At 46.2% G+C, this 17,127-nt stretch overlaps 1 protein-coding gene across 1 annotated transcript in view; it reads left to right on the forward strand.

Moving 5' to 3' along the window:
* LOC120918956 (myosin heavy chain, skeletal muscle, adult) overlaps window positions 1-17,127 on the forward strand; it is a 55,353-nt gene that overhangs the window by 2,987 nt on the left and 35,239 nt on the right. Inside the window, exons 4-13 of the mRNA XM_040330874.1 lie at window positions 333-360; window positions 2,375-2,486; window positions 4,376-4,468; window positions 5,957-6,020; window positions 7,997-8,095; window positions 9,933-10,036; window positions 12,404-12,542; window positions 13,635-13,753; window positions 14,578-14,727; window positions 16,891-17,061. Of these exons, the coding sequence (XP_040186808.1) occupies window positions 333-360; window positions 2,375-2,486; window positions 4,376-4,468; window positions 5,957-6,020; window positions 7,997-8,095; window positions 9,933-10,036; window positions 12,404-12,542; window positions 13,635-13,753; window positions 14,578-14,727; window positions 16,891-17,061 (1,079 nt within the window). The remainder of the gene's footprint in view (window positions 1-332; window positions 361-2,374; window positions 2,487-4,375; window positions 4,469-5,956; window positions 6,021-7,996; window positions 8,096-9,932; window positions 10,037-12,403; window positions 12,543-13,634; window positions 13,754-14,577; window positions 14,728-16,890; window positions 17,062-17,127) is intronic.

A 17,127-nucleotide genomic window follows, 5' to 3' on the forward strand; every position in this document is an offset into this window, starting at 1 on the left:
ATGTTGGGAGTTGTCTTACACAGTAGAGGATATGTTGGGAGTTGTCTCAGGCCTCGTACACACGACCGAGTTTCTCGGCAAAAACCAGCAAGAAACTTGCTGGGATTTTTTTTTTGCTGAGGAAACCGGTCGTGTGTACATTTTTCGACGAGGAAACTGTTTTCAATGGCTTGCTATGTGGGTTCTTGTTAGGAGTAACAATGTCACAAGAATAGAAAACATAAATATAAAACCCCAAAACGAACACATTTTATGTACTGTTTATATGAATCATGGCTAAACATTTACAAAACTTTTTGTGAAATAATTACAGTTCTCTCTTTCTTCTCCAGATCGCGAAAACCAGTCTATCCTCATCACGTAAGTACACTCTTATACACTCTTATAATATTCCTTTTTTTATGAATTGGGGAATTGCTAAACAGTAGATTTGCAGCTTTTATAACAACAAATAAGAAGTGGCGCTAATATGTTTAACCCCAGGTCTAATACCTGTGACCTCCATGCTAGATGGCATCAGACCAGGGGCGGACTGACCATTCGGGCACTGCCCGAGGGCCCCATGCCACTAGGGGGCCCCATCAGGGCTGCCAGCCTCAGTAAAACCAGGGACAGTATGTAAAAATCTGTGTTTTTTTGAAAATCCCAAGATTATAGCGGCCACGCCTCTCCAGTACCTTTTCGCAGGGCCGCTGATAGGGGGGGGCCACCAGTCCTCCAGTAGGGGGCCCAGGCACACAGGGGGGCCCAAACACCAGAGGGAAGGAGGGGAAATTACAGGATGCCCTGTGCGGCTCTCTGCTGAAAACCCTCCCGCTGACTTTTAGCTGTTGCAGGGAGAGACACAGACACAACTGCCGGCTTCCTTGTCCCGTTAAAAAAAAAGAACAAATTTTAACCCTGTATTGTTTTAATCCCTTGTAAAAAGAATTGAAAATTGTAAAAAAAAATATTTGTAAAAATTGTAAAATAAAATAATTTTAAAACATTTCAACTTTTTTTTTAAATTTATGTTTTTGTTCAAAAATGTTAAAAACTATTTCACACGGCTTCTCTTTGTGTCCGCTAAGAATGATTTTAGTATATTTATTGTGAAAATGGTTTTATTTTTTTATATTTGAGGGGGGGCCCTGCAGGTAGGCTGTACTGGGCCCCACAATTTCTAACAGCAGCCCTGTGTGTATGTATACTGTGTGTGTATATTGTGTGTGTATACTGTGTGTGTATATTGTGTGTCTGTGTGTGTATACTGTGTATGTATACTGTATGTGTGTATGTATACTGTGTGTGTATATTGTGTGTATGTATACTGTATGTGTGTGTGTGTATGTATACTGTGTGGCCCCACAATCTCCTTTTGCCCAGGGGCCCCACAATCTCCTAATGCCCGGCAGCCAGGGCCGATCCTGGGCAGGTGCACGGGGTGCAGCGCACCCAGGAGCCACAGAAGTGGGAGTGCTTCCCTTCCACCTCCTTCTCCTCCTCCAGAGGCAGCTCTCTCCACCGGCAACTGACAGGAGCGGTTTAGAAGAGGAGAGACGGTGCCGCCGCTGTGTTTCCTGCCCAAGTCCACCCTCCCTCCCTCCTCCTGTCAGAGGAGGAGAGCGAAGCAGCCGGAGACCATAGCGGCAGTCTCTGAGCATCCCCTGTAGTATGTCTGCAGTCTCTGAGCATCTCCTGTAGTATGTCTGGAGTCTTTGAGCATCTCCTGTAGTATGTCTGCAGTCTCTGACCATCTCCTGTAGTATGTCTGCAGTCTCTAACCATCTCCTGTAGTATGTCTGCAGTCTCTGAGCATCTTCTGTAGTATGTCTGCAGTCTCTGAGCATCTTCTGTAGTATGTCTGCAGTCTCTGAGCATCTCCCGTAGTATGTCTGGAGTCTCTGACCATATCCTGTACTATGTCTGCAGTCTCTGACCATGTGGGGGCGCCAGAAATATTTCTGCACCCAGGCGTCTGTGACCCTAGGATTGGCCCTGCCGGCAGCCGCATGAGTTGTCAGTCACCCCTGCATCAGATTCAGAGCTTACACAGGGTGAATGCTCTCCTCCCCTTCCCATGTGACAGTGTGCGGGCCTGGTGATTGGCTGCTTAGGACTAAGCACTGAATCTTGGGAGGGAGAGGAGAAAGTCACATGTTCACCCTCTGGATTCACCGGTTATTTATAAGAGTTCTAACAGATAAACGAAATAGCGGGGAAATACGGTATCAGTGGTGAAATGGGTTTTCAAGAGGACCTGGCCCTTTGCCCTGTATGATTATGGTGACAGATTATCTTTAGGATTTCTTTTCAGTTTTGTATGTAGTTGTCCATTAATGGGTACCTGTCTACTGGCTGGCCAAGTGACACCGTATTATTCTTTCTCTGCCAGTGGAGAATCCGGTGCCGGAAAAACTGTGAACACGAAACGTGTCATCCAGTACTTCGCAACAATTGCCGCTGTTGGTGATAAAAAGAAGGAAGACGCTAATGCAAAAAGCAAGGTATAGTGTATAGACCAGACACATAGCAAGTTATAATTTATATATATATACGTAGCAGCAAGGTCTTTTACCTCTTGTGGTAATGAGGATCTCCAAGGCCAAAGATAGTTGACATCCTTCAATGTGTGGTGGGTTGTGAGGCATAGTGGGTGCAAAGATGGTGAAAGTCATTGGGCGCCAGACACTTCTTGGATCTAAAAGTGGGGGGCTCTCTGGGGATCCTGGTGTAAGTGGGGGGCTCTCTGGGGACTCTGATGTAAGGCGGGGGGCTCTCTGGGGACTCTGATGTAAGGGGGGGCTTTCTGGGGACCCTGAAGTAAGGAGGAGCTCTCTGGGGACCCCGATGTAAGGGGGAGGCTCTCTCGGGACCCTGATGTAAGGGGGAGGCTCTCTAAGGACTCTAATGTAAGTGGGAGGCTCTCTGGGGACCCTGATGTAAGGAGGGGCTCTCTGGGGACTCTAACGTTGGGGGGGCATTCTGGGGACTCTGATGTAAGGGTGCTCTCTGGGGACCCTGATGTAAGTAGGGGCTCTCTGTGGACTCTGATGTAAGGGGGGGCTCTCTGGGGACTCTGATGTAAGGAGAAAGCTCTTTGGGGACTCTGATGTAAGGGGGGTCACTCTGGGGATCCTAATGTAAGGGGGGTCTCTCTGGGGACCCTGATGTAAGGGGGTCTTTCTGGGGACCCTGATGTAAGGGGGGTCTCTCTGGGGACCCTGATGTAAGGGTGTTCTCTGGGGACCCTAAAGTAAGGAGGGGGCTCTCTGGGGACCCTAATGTAAGGGGGGCTCTCTGGGGACCCTGATGTAAGGGGGGCTCTCTGGGACCCTGATGTAAGGGGAGGGGGTCTCTCTGGGGACCCTGATATAAGGGGGCTCTCTAGGGACTCTGATTTAAGGAGGGCTCTCTGGGACTCTAAAGTTGGGGGGGGGGGCATTCTGGGGACTCTGATGTAAGGGTGCTTTCTGGGGACCCTGATGTAAGTAGGGGCTCTCTTTGGACTCTGATGTAAGGGGGGCTCTCTGGGCACCCTGATGTAAGGGTGTTCTCTGGGGACCCTGATGTAAGGGGGGCTCTCTGGGAACCCTGATGTAAGGGGGGATCTCTGGGCACCTTGATGTAAGGGGGGGGGTCTCTCTGGGGACCCTGATATAAGGGGGCTCTCTAGGGACTCTGATGTAAGAGGGAGGATTTTTGTTGCGCAATTGCGTATAGTATATATACTGTTTTTGTGCGTGTTTGCAAAATTAAAGTGGGCCGGTCTGGATAAAGTCCAGCCCTGAATATAGACCATTCACATAGAAAGGTATAATGCATATACCATTGACATAGCAGGGTATAATTTATAGACCATTCACACAGCAAGATATAGGGGGTTATTTACAAAAGGCAAATCCACTGTGGAAGTGCAGTCACTATAGATCTGAGGGGAAGATCTGAAATGAGGGGAAGCTCTGCTGGTTTTATCATCCAATCATGTGCAAGCTAAAATTATGTTTTTTAATTATCCTTGCACGTCCCCCTCAGATTTACAGCGACTGCACTTGAAAGTGCACTTGTAGTGCAAAGTGGGTTTGCCTTTCGTAAATAATCCCCATTGTGTTTATGCAATTCCCATAGCAAGTTATTATGTATAGATTATTCACATAGTAATGTATAGACCACTCACAGAGCAAGGTATAACGTATAAATAATTTACATAGGAAAATATAATGTATAGATAATTCCTTTAGCAAGGTATAATGTGTACAATTCCATGATATGGTCAGATATTGGACAGAACTATATTTTTGTGAATTTCTATTACCTAAGCCAAATCACCAACCTGAATAACAGATAAATATGACTAATATTACCTATAATTACTAACTCTATATGTTTTCTATAGGGGACTCTGGAGGATCAAATCATCCAGGCCAACCCTCTGCTGGAGGCCTTTGGTAACGCCAAGACCGTCAGGAATGACAACTCTTCCCGCTTTGTAAGTTATGTTGTCACAAACAGTTGCATAGTTAGCCAGGCTGAAAAAAAAAAGTTGAGTCTATCTAGTTCAACCAATAAAATGCGCAGTAGGAAACGAGAAGTGAAGCCGCAAGGCCAATGCCTGTTTCCCTTAGTGAGGATGGCGGCGCCGGTACCTGCCTCGATCGACGGATCGGCCTTGGGCGGCCGACATGGCGGGCACCTTGGACAGGTAAGTGTGCTTATTAAAAGTCAGCAGCTACAGTGTTTGTAGCTGCTGACTTTTAAAAAAAAAATCTTAAAGCTGGACCACCCCTTTAACCCAGACCAGTGATGGTGAACCTTGGCACCCCAGATGTTTTGAAACTACATTTCCCATGATGCTCATGCACTCTGCAGTATAGGTGAGCATCATGGGAAATGTAGTTCCAAAACATCTGGGGTGCCAAGGTTCGCCATCACTGACCTAGAGCCAGGGCCGGCGCCAGCGCAAGGCAACATGGGCACTTCCCTTACGGCGCCAGCGCCGCCCAGGGCGGAAAATTGACCGGGACACAGTCGCCCGCCCGACACGGGCGTTGCTAGGTGGGTGCGGGGGGCGACACTCGTGAATAGCGGCACCGCTATCACCGCCCACTGCCCTCGCTCTGTTTCGGTGGAGCGGACTGAAGCCGCCAGCGCCTCCTCCTCGCTCTTTACATACAATGAGGATGAGGAGCCGAGGGACACACACCGCTGTGTGTATACGTCTGCTGCCGCGCTGTTCTGAGGTCTGTACTGTACACTTTATTACTCATGTGGGGGGGGGGGGGGCGCTATGGGAGGGGAGAGGGGTGCCTATGCTGATGGTGGGTCTGAACTAAGGGGGGTGTCTATACTACGGGGATCTGTTCTAAGGGGGGTTTCTATACTGATGGGGGTGTCTATATTGATGGGGAAGTCTGCACTATGGGGGGGGGGTGTCTATACTGTGGAGGTCTGCACTAAGGGGGATTCTATACTAGTGGGGGGTCTGCACCAAAGGGGGGAAATCTATATTGATGGGGGGTCTGCACTAAAGGGGGAAATCTATACTGATGGGGGGTCTGCACTAAAGGCGGGGTGTCTGCACTAAGAGGGGGGATTCTACACTGATGGGGTGTCTGTACTGAGGGAGGGGGTCTATACTAACGGAGGGTGGTCTGTACTGAGGAAGGGGGTCTGTTCTTAGTGAGGGGGATCCATACTGCGGGAGGGCGGTCTGTAGTTAGTGGAGGGGGGTGTGATATATATACATATATATTGTATGGTGTGTGTGCGCGCCTGTGGGGGGGCGGCAAAATGCACCTTCGCCTGAGTTGGCAAAATCCTTGCACCGGCCCCGCCTAGACCTTTTCAACTGCTACAAGTTGAAATATCCCAAGAAGGTTTGAAGCTCTTTATCTCCAACTTTTGACTTTCTATATTCTTGCAGAAGGTTGTTGTCTTTAGTCGATTAAATCTGGATTTCCATTTCTTTATCTTGTAGGGTAAATTCATCAGAATCCACTTTGCCACCAATGGAAAGCTGGCCTCTGCTGATATTGAGACATGTAAGCCAACCATTGTGATAATCCCAGTCTTAGCAATTTGGGGGCAGCCATTAACAAACTATGGGATTTTTTTTCCACCATGTTTTCGGTCAGACGTATTTCTTGTATTCAGGAATTCTCACAAAATGTGCCTTTCTTATCATAAAAACTGACACACCTGTACTCGTGGAAGTGAGTGAGAAGAAAATGTGTGAATAGAAAGTCTTGGTAGCTCCAGTTGGTTGAAGAACAATATTTATTGGTACTTCCAACAAATGGCCGATGTTGGCGCTTCAAACATCCCGGCACCATGGTTGTTATGGTGACAGGATGATTGAAGCGCATTATTTCTATTATTACATTGTAATATAAAATGAAATGGTTCAACTCACCATAATGCTGAATCAGTGGGAGCCCTGAGCGTGTCACTTGCCACCGTCGCCTGCCACACATTGCGGATTGTCACTTGCCTGCCACCAGATGCAGATTGTGACCTGCCACATGCTGCGGATTGTCACTTGCCACATGTTGCGGGTTATCACTTGCCACATCACCTGCCACACGTTGCGGACTGTCACTTGCCACGTCACCTTCCACACCTTGCGGATTGTCACTTGCTACGTCAACTGCCACCAGATGCGGATTGTCACTTGCCACGTCACCTGTCACACCTTGAGTACTGTCACTTGCCACATCATCTACCAGACCTTGCGGATTGTCACTTGCCACGTCACTTGCCACACCTTGCGAATTGTCACTTGCCACGTCACCTGCCACACATTGCGGATTGTCACGTGCCTGCTACGGTGGTGTTTTGCTTGTCTCTTGCTTCTTTGTCCCAGAGTCAGGCAGCAGAGAGATAACGTAATCTCTCTGCTGCCCACGCTGCCTGCACAATGAGGGCGGAAGTTACTGCAAGGATGCGGGGGCGGTGAGAGATGATGTCATCTCTCTGCTCCCCTGCCCGCCAGCTCTCCGATTGGCCAGCCCAGGGTCGGCCCTACCATGGGACCCGATGGTACCATTGTACCAGACAACAGTTTCAGGGGGGCGGCAAATTGCTGCCTGCCCGACATCCCATTCCACCAGCTCCGCTCTCCACTCCACTGTGGGGCTAATTGCTGCCCCACTGCTCCTCCCGTTCCGCTCTTCCCTCCACTGTGGGGCTAATTACATGAATAAGAGCCATAACAGGTCCTTTTTATACTCCTATACATGTAAACAACCATAACAGGTCCTCTTTATACTCCTATATACATGTATAGAGCCATGATAGGTCCACTTTAGTTATCATGATATAAAATAATGGATGTGGGGGCATTTTGGTGGGCGTAATTTTTTTTGGGGGGCAGCATTTCATTCTTGGTACCAGGCAGCACAATGTCTTGGGTTGGCACTGGGCCAGCCACCCACTCACACCTAGCCTGTTCTCACCCGCTCACACACTGAGCCACACGCCCACCTGCCCACAAACCGAGCCGCCCAGTCTGCCTGCGGAGCCACCCGCGGAGGCGTCCGCTCTCTCACCCCCCGCGGAGCCACCTGATCTCTCACCTGCCTGTGTCCGATTGGGTAGATATACCTTCACTTCCTGTCCCATAGCCAAAACAGGAAGTGAGAGATAATCTCAGTAAATTAAGGAAATTCCTTGGGGACTTCCAGGTTACCAGAACTAGTGTCCCCATTGGAAAATTACCTTTCTGGGGATAAGCTAAAAATGTGTGTGTTTCTTTACTTTTACTTTCAATGATAATGGTAAACAGGACAGATAGAGAGGATGAATATCCCTAGCGGGGGAATAGATGGCAATAAAAACCTAATGGGTGTTCCAATCGCTCTCCAATCTGTCCAAAACTAGAAAAAAAAAGGTTTGCCTTTAGTTATACTTTAATATTTATACCCCCCCCCCCCCCAAAAAAAACAGAGGAGTTTGTGAAAAGTTGGTCTTGATGGACATTGGTTTTTGTGATTGTTTATGAAATGCTTGTTTTTATTAGACCTGCTGGAGAAATCCAGAGTCACCTTCCAACTGAAAGCGGAGAGAAGCTACCACATCTTCTACCAGATTTGTTCCAACAAGAAGCCGGAGCTAATCGGTAAGGAACTTTGTGTTCAGCGATCAGTATTCCGAAGTGTTTGCTGCCTCTCATGTTATGGATCCCATTCCTAGAGCAAAATATATCAGGGAGATAATACATAGCTCCCAACTGTCCCTGATTTCGAGGGACTGTCCCTGATTTGGAGCAATGTCCCTCTGTCCCTCTTTCCTCCTCATTTGTCCCTCATTTTGGTCTGATCTATAGAGTTGAATATAAAATGCACTCTATGAAAAAGTGTTTTTCAGCCCTAAATCTTTTATCTGATTTCTAAATTGCTGCATTTGCAAATTCCAAAAGCCAATATAAAGGAAGAGTAGTGGTAAAAAAAAAGCACTTGTGGGTTTAACCAATCTTGTTTTAACATTTTAGAGACATGAAGATTCGACATGACGGTAACATTAGCGATTGTATGTGCCTAACCTTATTCGACATAGAGAGAAAAGATTCGACATTATAGAGACATGAAGATTCGACGAAGCAGCTAAAAACATACAATTTATGGTCAAATGCGCTGCCCTAGAAGAATTCTAATGTTGGTTGACTAGTAATAATAATGAATAAATATAATTATTACTAGTGTCATACAACATTAGAATTCTACTATAGCTTGTGGGCAGAACATTCGACCGAAAATGTACGATTGCCGCGTCGTAGTTTAGCTGCTTCGTCAAATCTTCTTAGAACATTCGGCGGACACCATAAGCCTTCAATGACGGATTCGACCTTAATAAGGCTTTTCGGACGAATGCATTTTTTATCAAAACACAATAAATAAAAACGAATTTCGGGAAATAAATCAATTTTTCAGACGAAAACGAAATTCCGAAAACAAAATTTTTCAGTTCTCCGGACGATGGTTCTCCTGCAGTCCAAAGCATGTGACACCCACGTTCGGCCAAACTTAAAATAAAACTGTCAGTGGCGGGCCAATCAGCTGCTGGTGGGGGATTTCCTGCCCTGAATCTTTTCCCCCGAAACACAAAGGGGCAAGGACACTTCTGACATCATTGACTTAGGGCTGCATGACTATACTGGGTCACATAGCTATCATTAGATCAATGATGTCACAAGCAATCCCACCCCTTTGGTTATGTGCTGGTGCAGTGCGCTGGAATCCCCTGCCAGACGTTGGTTGGCTTGGCACAGACCACTTCCTATTGGGTTCAGATTGAACCCAAGCTCATCCCTAGTTGTAATGACTTCTGATGCCGCGTACACACGGTCGTTTTCTGCGATGTAAAAAAACGACGTTTTCTGTGAAGTAAAAAAACGACGTTTTTGAAACTTCAATTTTCAAAAACGATGTTGCCTACACACCATCGTTTTTTCACAGTGCTCTAGCAAAGCGAGGTTACGTTCACCACGTTTTTCCATTGAAGCTCGCTTCATAACTAGCTTCTGGGCATGCGCGGGTGTAAAAACGTCGTTTGAAAAGTCGTTTTTTGCTACACACGGTCAATTTCTGTGAAGTCAAAAACGACGTTTTGAAAAACGACACATAAAATTGAAGCATGCTTCAATTTTTTTTGGTTGTTTTTCAGAAGACATAAAACGTCGTTTTCTCCCACACACGGTCAATTAAATTTTAAAAACGTCGTTTTTTTACATCGCAGAAAACGACCGTGTGTACGCGGCATGAGGGTTAAATGCTCCTTTTACTGAGACTGGATGTTTTCTTGTGCCATAAAACAGACCCTCATCAGCTGGGTTTATGAAGGTAGATATTGAGGAGCACTAGTGCTAATGTTTCATACAAGCGGTCAAAAAAATAACTGACATTTATAGCAAACAACAATGGCTTTTGTATTAAATATATATGTTATCTGTCCTCCAGACATGCTTCTGATCACCACCAACCCCTATGACTTCCCATTCGTCAGCCAAGGGGAGATCACCGTGGCAAGCATTGATGATGCTGATGAGCTGTTGGCCACTGATGTAAGTCCAGGAAGAACTTTAATGTAAAATTGTCTCAAAGTAGAGATCAAACAAGGAATTCCCATTACTGGAAGAGGCAGCTCGGATCTCTTTGTAGTCATTTAACTCAAAGCAGCTTCTCTTAGCATGATATAGCCCTCAAGTCACAACCTCAGACACTATGTATGTTCGCTGATCACGACACCTGGTGGATCCCTCCTGGAGACTTGCCCGGCAGTATTCCCCGCTGTCCTCTCTTGCTCCTGTTCAGGACACCCCTTGGGTTGTGTGGGGTTCCTTCACAGCTCTGAGCCCCTGCCCAAGGTCACCCCCCCCCCAGATTGGGGGGCTCCCTCCAAGGCCCTGACAGCCTAACACTGCATCTCCAGTTCTTCCACCCGAACAACTCCTCCCCAGCTGGGCTGACTCTAGGTATTTAAGGAGGCCTGCCCCCCTTCCAATCCAGGTTCGGGTTTGGTCAGGGCTCCTTAGAACACCCCGAATAGCTCAACCCTTCTTCCCCTCCTTCCTTCTAGAAGCTTCTAGAACAAAGGTGCCCAACCTTTTGAAGAGTGAGGGCCACTTAAGAAACTTGGTAACCAGTCGAGGGCCACAATGAGTGGAGCGGGCAGATATCAGGTCGCGGCTACTCTATAGGCCCTCCGATCCGCCCAGATGAAAGGGGATGAATTCTCTTTTGTTTTTCGGATTGGAGGTAGGCGGGCGTAAACGGACATCAGTCGCTCTATAGAGGTGAATTAAGGGTCCCATTTGGTCAGGCCGATCGTGTGAAAAGGGCTTAAGACTGCTTTCACACTGATGTGCTGCAGTTTACCCACACCGCGGGTGCAGCGTAGTGCACCTGTGTCTATACTGCGGGTTAGCTGAACTTTGCCATAGACTCCACCTGTGGCAAAAGACAGCGCTGTAGAGGACGCATCGGCTTGTGGGGTTCTGCTCTGCAGCCGCTTTCTTCCTCTACCACCAGCTTCATTCACAACACTGATGCTGTGGTATGGCAGGTCGGCAACCTGCAATCTGGGCTTGCCAACCCTCCATTCCAGAGAAGGAGGTCGCGAGCCACATCAGAGGGCTTCACGGGCCACTGGTTGGCCATCCCTGTTCTAGAGGCAGGAGGGAGGTAACAGAAAGATGATGCTGTCTGTGAGACCTCGTACACACGGGCCAGAATCTCGTCAGGAAAAAAAACTTTTTTCCTGACGAGATTCTTGGCAAGAATCTCTTTCCGCCCAAGTGTACACACAGTCCTTTCAAAAGAACCGTGGTTCATTTGAAAGACAAGAACGCGGTGACGTCATTGCATACGACGAGCATGCGCTTGTGACATTCTATGCCGGCGCCGCCATCTTGCTTCACCCTACCTATTCCGTGGAAGCTACCGCGCATGCGTCAAAGTCATTTTGAGCATGCGCGGGTTTCCACGGCGACAGGTAAGTATACACACTCTCGGGTTTCTCGTCAGGAAAATAGAGAGCAGGATCTCTATTTTTCTCGTCGAGATTCTGGCCAGATTTCCAGATGAGAAACCTTGAAAGCCTCGTACACACGCTCGGTTTACTCGGCAAGAAAGCTCTGCCAGCAGTTTTCTTGCTGGTTCTTGCAGAGAAAACCGAGCGTGTGTACGAGGCTTGAGTCACCAGCCTACTCTGAGCCACTCCCAGCCCCACAGATCAAAACAAACAAGCCTAGCTAACAGCCTAAATTTACCTGCTCTACAAAGCAATCTCACTCTAGCGCCTACACTAGGTAGAGGGTGCAACAAGTGGCAACAAACCCAACCTATATGTAGCCTTTGCAGCAAGGTGCACGTGGAAGAGCAACGCACATCATAAGCAACAAAAGATTTCCCAGCACACATACCAGCCAGCCTGCAAAACAACCAAACTGACCCTGTCTAATGTTAAAAACAGAGAGGGCCTCTACTTAGTACACACCTAAAAATGGTAATTATGAATCAATTACATTTTTCATTGGAACGTATCTCTGCTTGACCTACATGCTTTATTAAATCAAGACACTCCAGAATAACATAAAATAGCTGTTATTTAATTTATGTATTTCTTCATAATTCAGGAAATCACTTTATTTTCCAAGAATTATATAATGAGCCTAAATAAATCACATGCCTAAAGAAATCAGGCTGGCAGTAGGTGTGGCTACTCTAGAATCTGATAGGTGCAAGAGATTTAGATGGTCCCGTAGTGTGGGGATGACCCAAAGACCTTGCTTGGAGATGCCATGTTTAATCAGCCTTTTCTATTACATTTCCTGTTATTATCTTTTTCTTTATACCAATCTATGCGAGTGATGGATGAGAAGACCATCTTCCAGCTCCAGTAACTCTCCTGTTCTAATCTAATGTTCTAGAGCGCCATTGACATCTTGGGCTTCACCGCTGAGGAGAAACTTTCCATCTACAAGCTGACCGGCGCCGTCATGCACTATGGAAACATGAAGTTCAAGCAAAAGCAAAGAGAGGAGCAAGCTGAGCCGGAAGGCACAGAGGGTGAGGAGATGTGAGAAGAGGAAGGGGGAGGGGGGTCCTGGCTGGGACAAGGGGTGGGCAGGAGGAGCGGCTACCCTAGGCACTGTGGTATCATGTGAGGTGGGTGGGGCACCAGGGGGGGAATGGCGGTGTGACGGTATTAGAATGATATCCCCGTCAAAGTCTTCCCTTCTCCCCATAAAAGCAAATCACCCCAATATTCCATGAGTAGAACTCCCTGGGATGGCCCAATAATCCACACATAAGCCAAGGTTAATGCTGGAACAAGAGACAGCCTTTAATGGTTTCTTCTCAGCTTTATATACAGTACCAGGCATTAAAGAAACAATGAGATCTCCACCCCCCCTAATCACACACTAAGGCTAATTACTACAACATTCTAGACAGGTCGGCACCGGCCTATAATTATCATGTCTAATCACTGCACATTCCTTAATTAATGGCATCAAACAAACCACCTTCACACACTGAGTTTCCTAGGCAGACGTTTCGTCTCCGCATGCCGCTTGACACCTCTTCACACCTCTGAGCATCAATAGGTTTTAGACAGTGTTATCACACAATTAAAGGTCTTTCAAAAGCTAGCATTATTTAACATATTAACAGAGAGATGAGTCACACATGAAATCACCTTCTAACACAGCATTAACCAAGCAGGGAGAATTTAAACTGAAGCATCCTTCACAGGCGGGAAGGGGAAATGTTATGCCACGCGGATAATTCCTAACTTCGGATAAATTCGTATTCGTTACGTTCACTAACAGCCAAATTTGAAAGGAAATTCCAATACCTATCATTTAATAGTTAGCTTTAATTAGTTAGTTATTATTTCGGATTTTCATTCTTATTTTCTGATTTTTTTCTAATTATGGAAATAACGAATACCGCATCTAAATCAATGGAACATACCGAATTCACATTTTTCCGAATTTCTGAATTCATTTCGAAACAACGAATTTCAATCATAACAAATGACCTGAAAAAACTAAAAAATAAACGAATGAAACGAAAACAAGCGAATTTTTCAGCAGTGCACATGTCTATTGCACACTTTCATTCCTGTAATGATAAATATGTTTGTTTTTCTTCCAGTTGCTGATAAGGCGGCCTACCTGATGTGTCTGAACTCTGCAGATCTTCTGAAAGCTCTGTGCTACCCAAGGGTCAAAGTTGGGAATGAATACGTCACCAAAGGGCAGACTGTGCAGCAGGTACGTGGCCTTATCTAAGAACAGGGCTTTTGTTCGGGGGGGGGGGGGGGACGTGGGGGGAATGCAGTCTCGGCACCTCCAGCACCGAATGTATGTAATGGCGAGGGGTGCTGGGGGATCTATTAATGCTGGCTGCTGGGAGATCTATTGTTGCCGGTGGGTCTCTTGTTGCTGGGGAGGTCCATGTTGCTCTGCGTCATGAGTCCACCCTATTTTAAGCCTATTAAAGCCTATGGCTTTAATTGAGTGCTTAAAAAAAAAAACACCGCTATAATTCAGAGCCCAGCGTGGCATCGGTGATGGCTACAGCATGGGGGTGGCGGCTGTGGATAGAGGGGGAGGAGCTCCGGCGCTCCTAATGGATGGGCCCCCACTACGTGTGACATAAAAAGTTGCAACGATTGCTTTTTTTATTCCCTAGGGTCTCTGCTAAAACAAAAAGTTGTAATGTTTGGTGGGGTTATAAGCAATTTACAAGCAAAAAGGAAACAAAATTAGATAAACAACATGGGTGTTTTAACAGACCTGCTAAGCTTTTCTGACCTCTTATTTTATGATTGTTTTGTAGCTCTATTACTTTTGTAACTCTATTATTATTGCTGTTACCTTTTGTACCTCCCTTTAGAATGTAAGCTCTACGAGCCGGGCCCTCCTGTACCTTCTGTATTGAACTGTACTGTATTTGTGTTGTAAAGCGCTGCGTAAACTGTTGGCGCTATATAAATCGTGTATAATAAATAATAATAATAATAATAATATTAATAACTAATAATAAAAAAAAAAAAACATATAAAGTTGCATTTGTCTCTTTATCCTCTTTCCAGGTCTACAACAATGTTGGCGCCTTGGGCAAAGCAGTCTATGAGAAGATGTTCTTTTGGATGGTCATACGTATCAATGAGATGTTGGACACTAAGCAGCCAAGGCAGTTCTTTATTGGTGTCCTGGATATTGCTGGATTTGAAATCTTTGATGTAAGCAAATGTTGTTTTGTGTTTCAAATATTTTATTCGAATTTTATAATTATCAACAAAATTCCACAGAGCATGTACAATAATATAATAGATATCGATATTCCATTAACAGAACATGTACAATAGTATAGTAGAAAAAGGCATAATCATTGTCATGGATATGCAATAGTCTGGCAGCTTACCTGTGTTTCCATCTGCTCATGAGAGGCTTGACTCTGTTCTGGTTCCCTTTTTATCACTTCCTCTTCCTGTATGGCCCCACCCAGGCCATCCCAGGAAGTCTTTATTAACTGTTGCTCTACAGGTATGCAGTGCTGTTCAACAGTGTAGTTTGCTAGTTCCTGTTTGCAGAGTGCTATGATCATCCTTCCGTGTACCGTTTTGGCTTGTTCCTGACTTCTGCTGTTTGCCTGTGCCCCTGACCATTTGCCTGTCCCACGGTTATCCTTGTCTGCCTGTTGCCCTGACCTCGGCCTACCCATCACCACCGTTTGTCCTGCTGGCTGCTTCCCCTCTCTCCCTGCGGAGTGTGACCTAGGGAATCTCGGGGGTCGCGACCTGGATCCAGTTGCGGCCAAGGCCATCCCCACCATCCGGGGCTCTGGTAAATACAAAACTGGGCCTTAGACTCCGCGCCCTGGGTGATCTTGGGTTCACACTTCGTCTCTGCTAGCAGTAGTCGGCTATAGGGTTCACCACCCTGTGGTGCATCCCTGACCCCAAGGGGGTGCAGTTGTCGCCTGGCCACGGGTGACCTGACAATCATTCAGGAAAGTAATTCTTACAAATGTAAATGAAAATAGATAACCTAGCAGGTTGTAGGATATGATAACGTAACATGAAGTGTCATAATCATAGCTTCACGGCAGCTATTTGACGACAAGTAATTGAGAAATTAAGTTGATTTAAATAATGCAATATAATTGTGTCATCTATGAAGAGAATAGAATAGAACGAACCTATCAAGAAATATAAAGTTAATGTGTTGTAGAGTAGCTGGGGGAATAAATTAGGCTAAACCAGGGCCAAGTTCCTTCTCTTGGCTTGGCTTTATCTGATGTGAAGGTCAAAAATCCCAACCATTCAAAGCATCTTCTATTACAGTTGGTATATCAGATAATTAACAAGAATAAACCTAGTAGAGGGGATAGGGCACAGAGGGGAGAGAGAAAGAAATATCCAGGGGGACCAATGGTTAGAGAATCAGGTGAAGGTAATCATAGTAGTGGGGTGGATATTATAAACTCTCAGGGAGAAATTAGTGAACAGTCCAAACCAGGAAGTAAATAGTGTTTGATCCAAGGTCTCCATAAGGATTCAAAAGCAAATGCACATACACTGTAAGCAGGCGTGTCTGGAATGTAAATGAAACTCTATACCAGGGGTCTCCAAACTTTCAAAACAAAGTGCCAGTTTACTGTCCTTCAGACTTCCTGGGGGCCGGAATGTGGCAATTGTGAGTAGAAAATGCTTTGGCATCAATAGGAGTATACAATGCTTAAAGGGATACTATGGGTTAGTTTTTTTTTTTTTTAAAACAAAGATGTCATACTTACCTCCACTGTGCAGTTAGTTTTGCACAAAGTGGCCCCGATCCTCCTCTTCTGGTGTCCCACGGCGGCTCTCGCGGCTCCTCCCCCCACATCATCATGAATTTGGCTCAGCGGCAGAATAGAACATGCATCCTGGAATTGAGCCAGGGAAAGTCTATTACAGAAAGAAAGGTGGCCCACTGTTGGTGTCCAAGGGCCTGATAAAGGCAAGCAAAGGGCCACAGTTTGGAGACCACTGCTCTATACTAACTATGAGTGACCATTTCATTTGCCCGGTTTAGCAGGGACCATGTATGGGCAGGCTGATTCTACCTAGGTCGATCCATCAATCGATTTGGGTCCAACCAGCCAATCCGGCCGCCATGAGAGAGACCTGTCAAAGTAGGCCAGTCTGGATGAAGTCCAGGGCCAAATTTTTGTCCCAGTCCAGCCCTGGCTATAGCTGCTAGCAGTACCCTACCAGACAGCAAAGCTCCCTGTGCACCCCCACCTACTGGTAGAATACAATAGCACTGCGGGATGCTTTCCTGAATGTGTTGATGGGGGAATCTAGCAATTTTCTTTGAAAATGTATTTATCCAAGGATTGGCTAACATTTATTTCCTTTTAGTACAACAGCTTGGAGCAGCTTTGTATCAACTTCACCAATGAGAAACTACAACAGTTTTTCAACCACCACATGTTCGTGCTGGAGCAAGAGGAGTACAAGAAGGAAGGCATCGAGTGGGAATTCATTGACTTCGGCATGGACTTGGCCGCCTGCATTGAGCTCATTGAGAAGGTATATTTGTTCTGTAGAACAGAAAGGTGCGTCTCATAGGTATTGTAAAAAAAAATGTGCTGTAAT

Source organism: Rana temporaria, chromosome 12, assembly GCF_905171775.1.
Source record: "Rana temporaria chromosome 12, aRanTem1.1, whole genome shotgun sequence".
In the NCBI taxonomy this organism is placed as follows: Eukaryota; Metazoa; Chordata; class Amphibia; order Anura; family Ranidae; genus Rana; species Rana temporaria.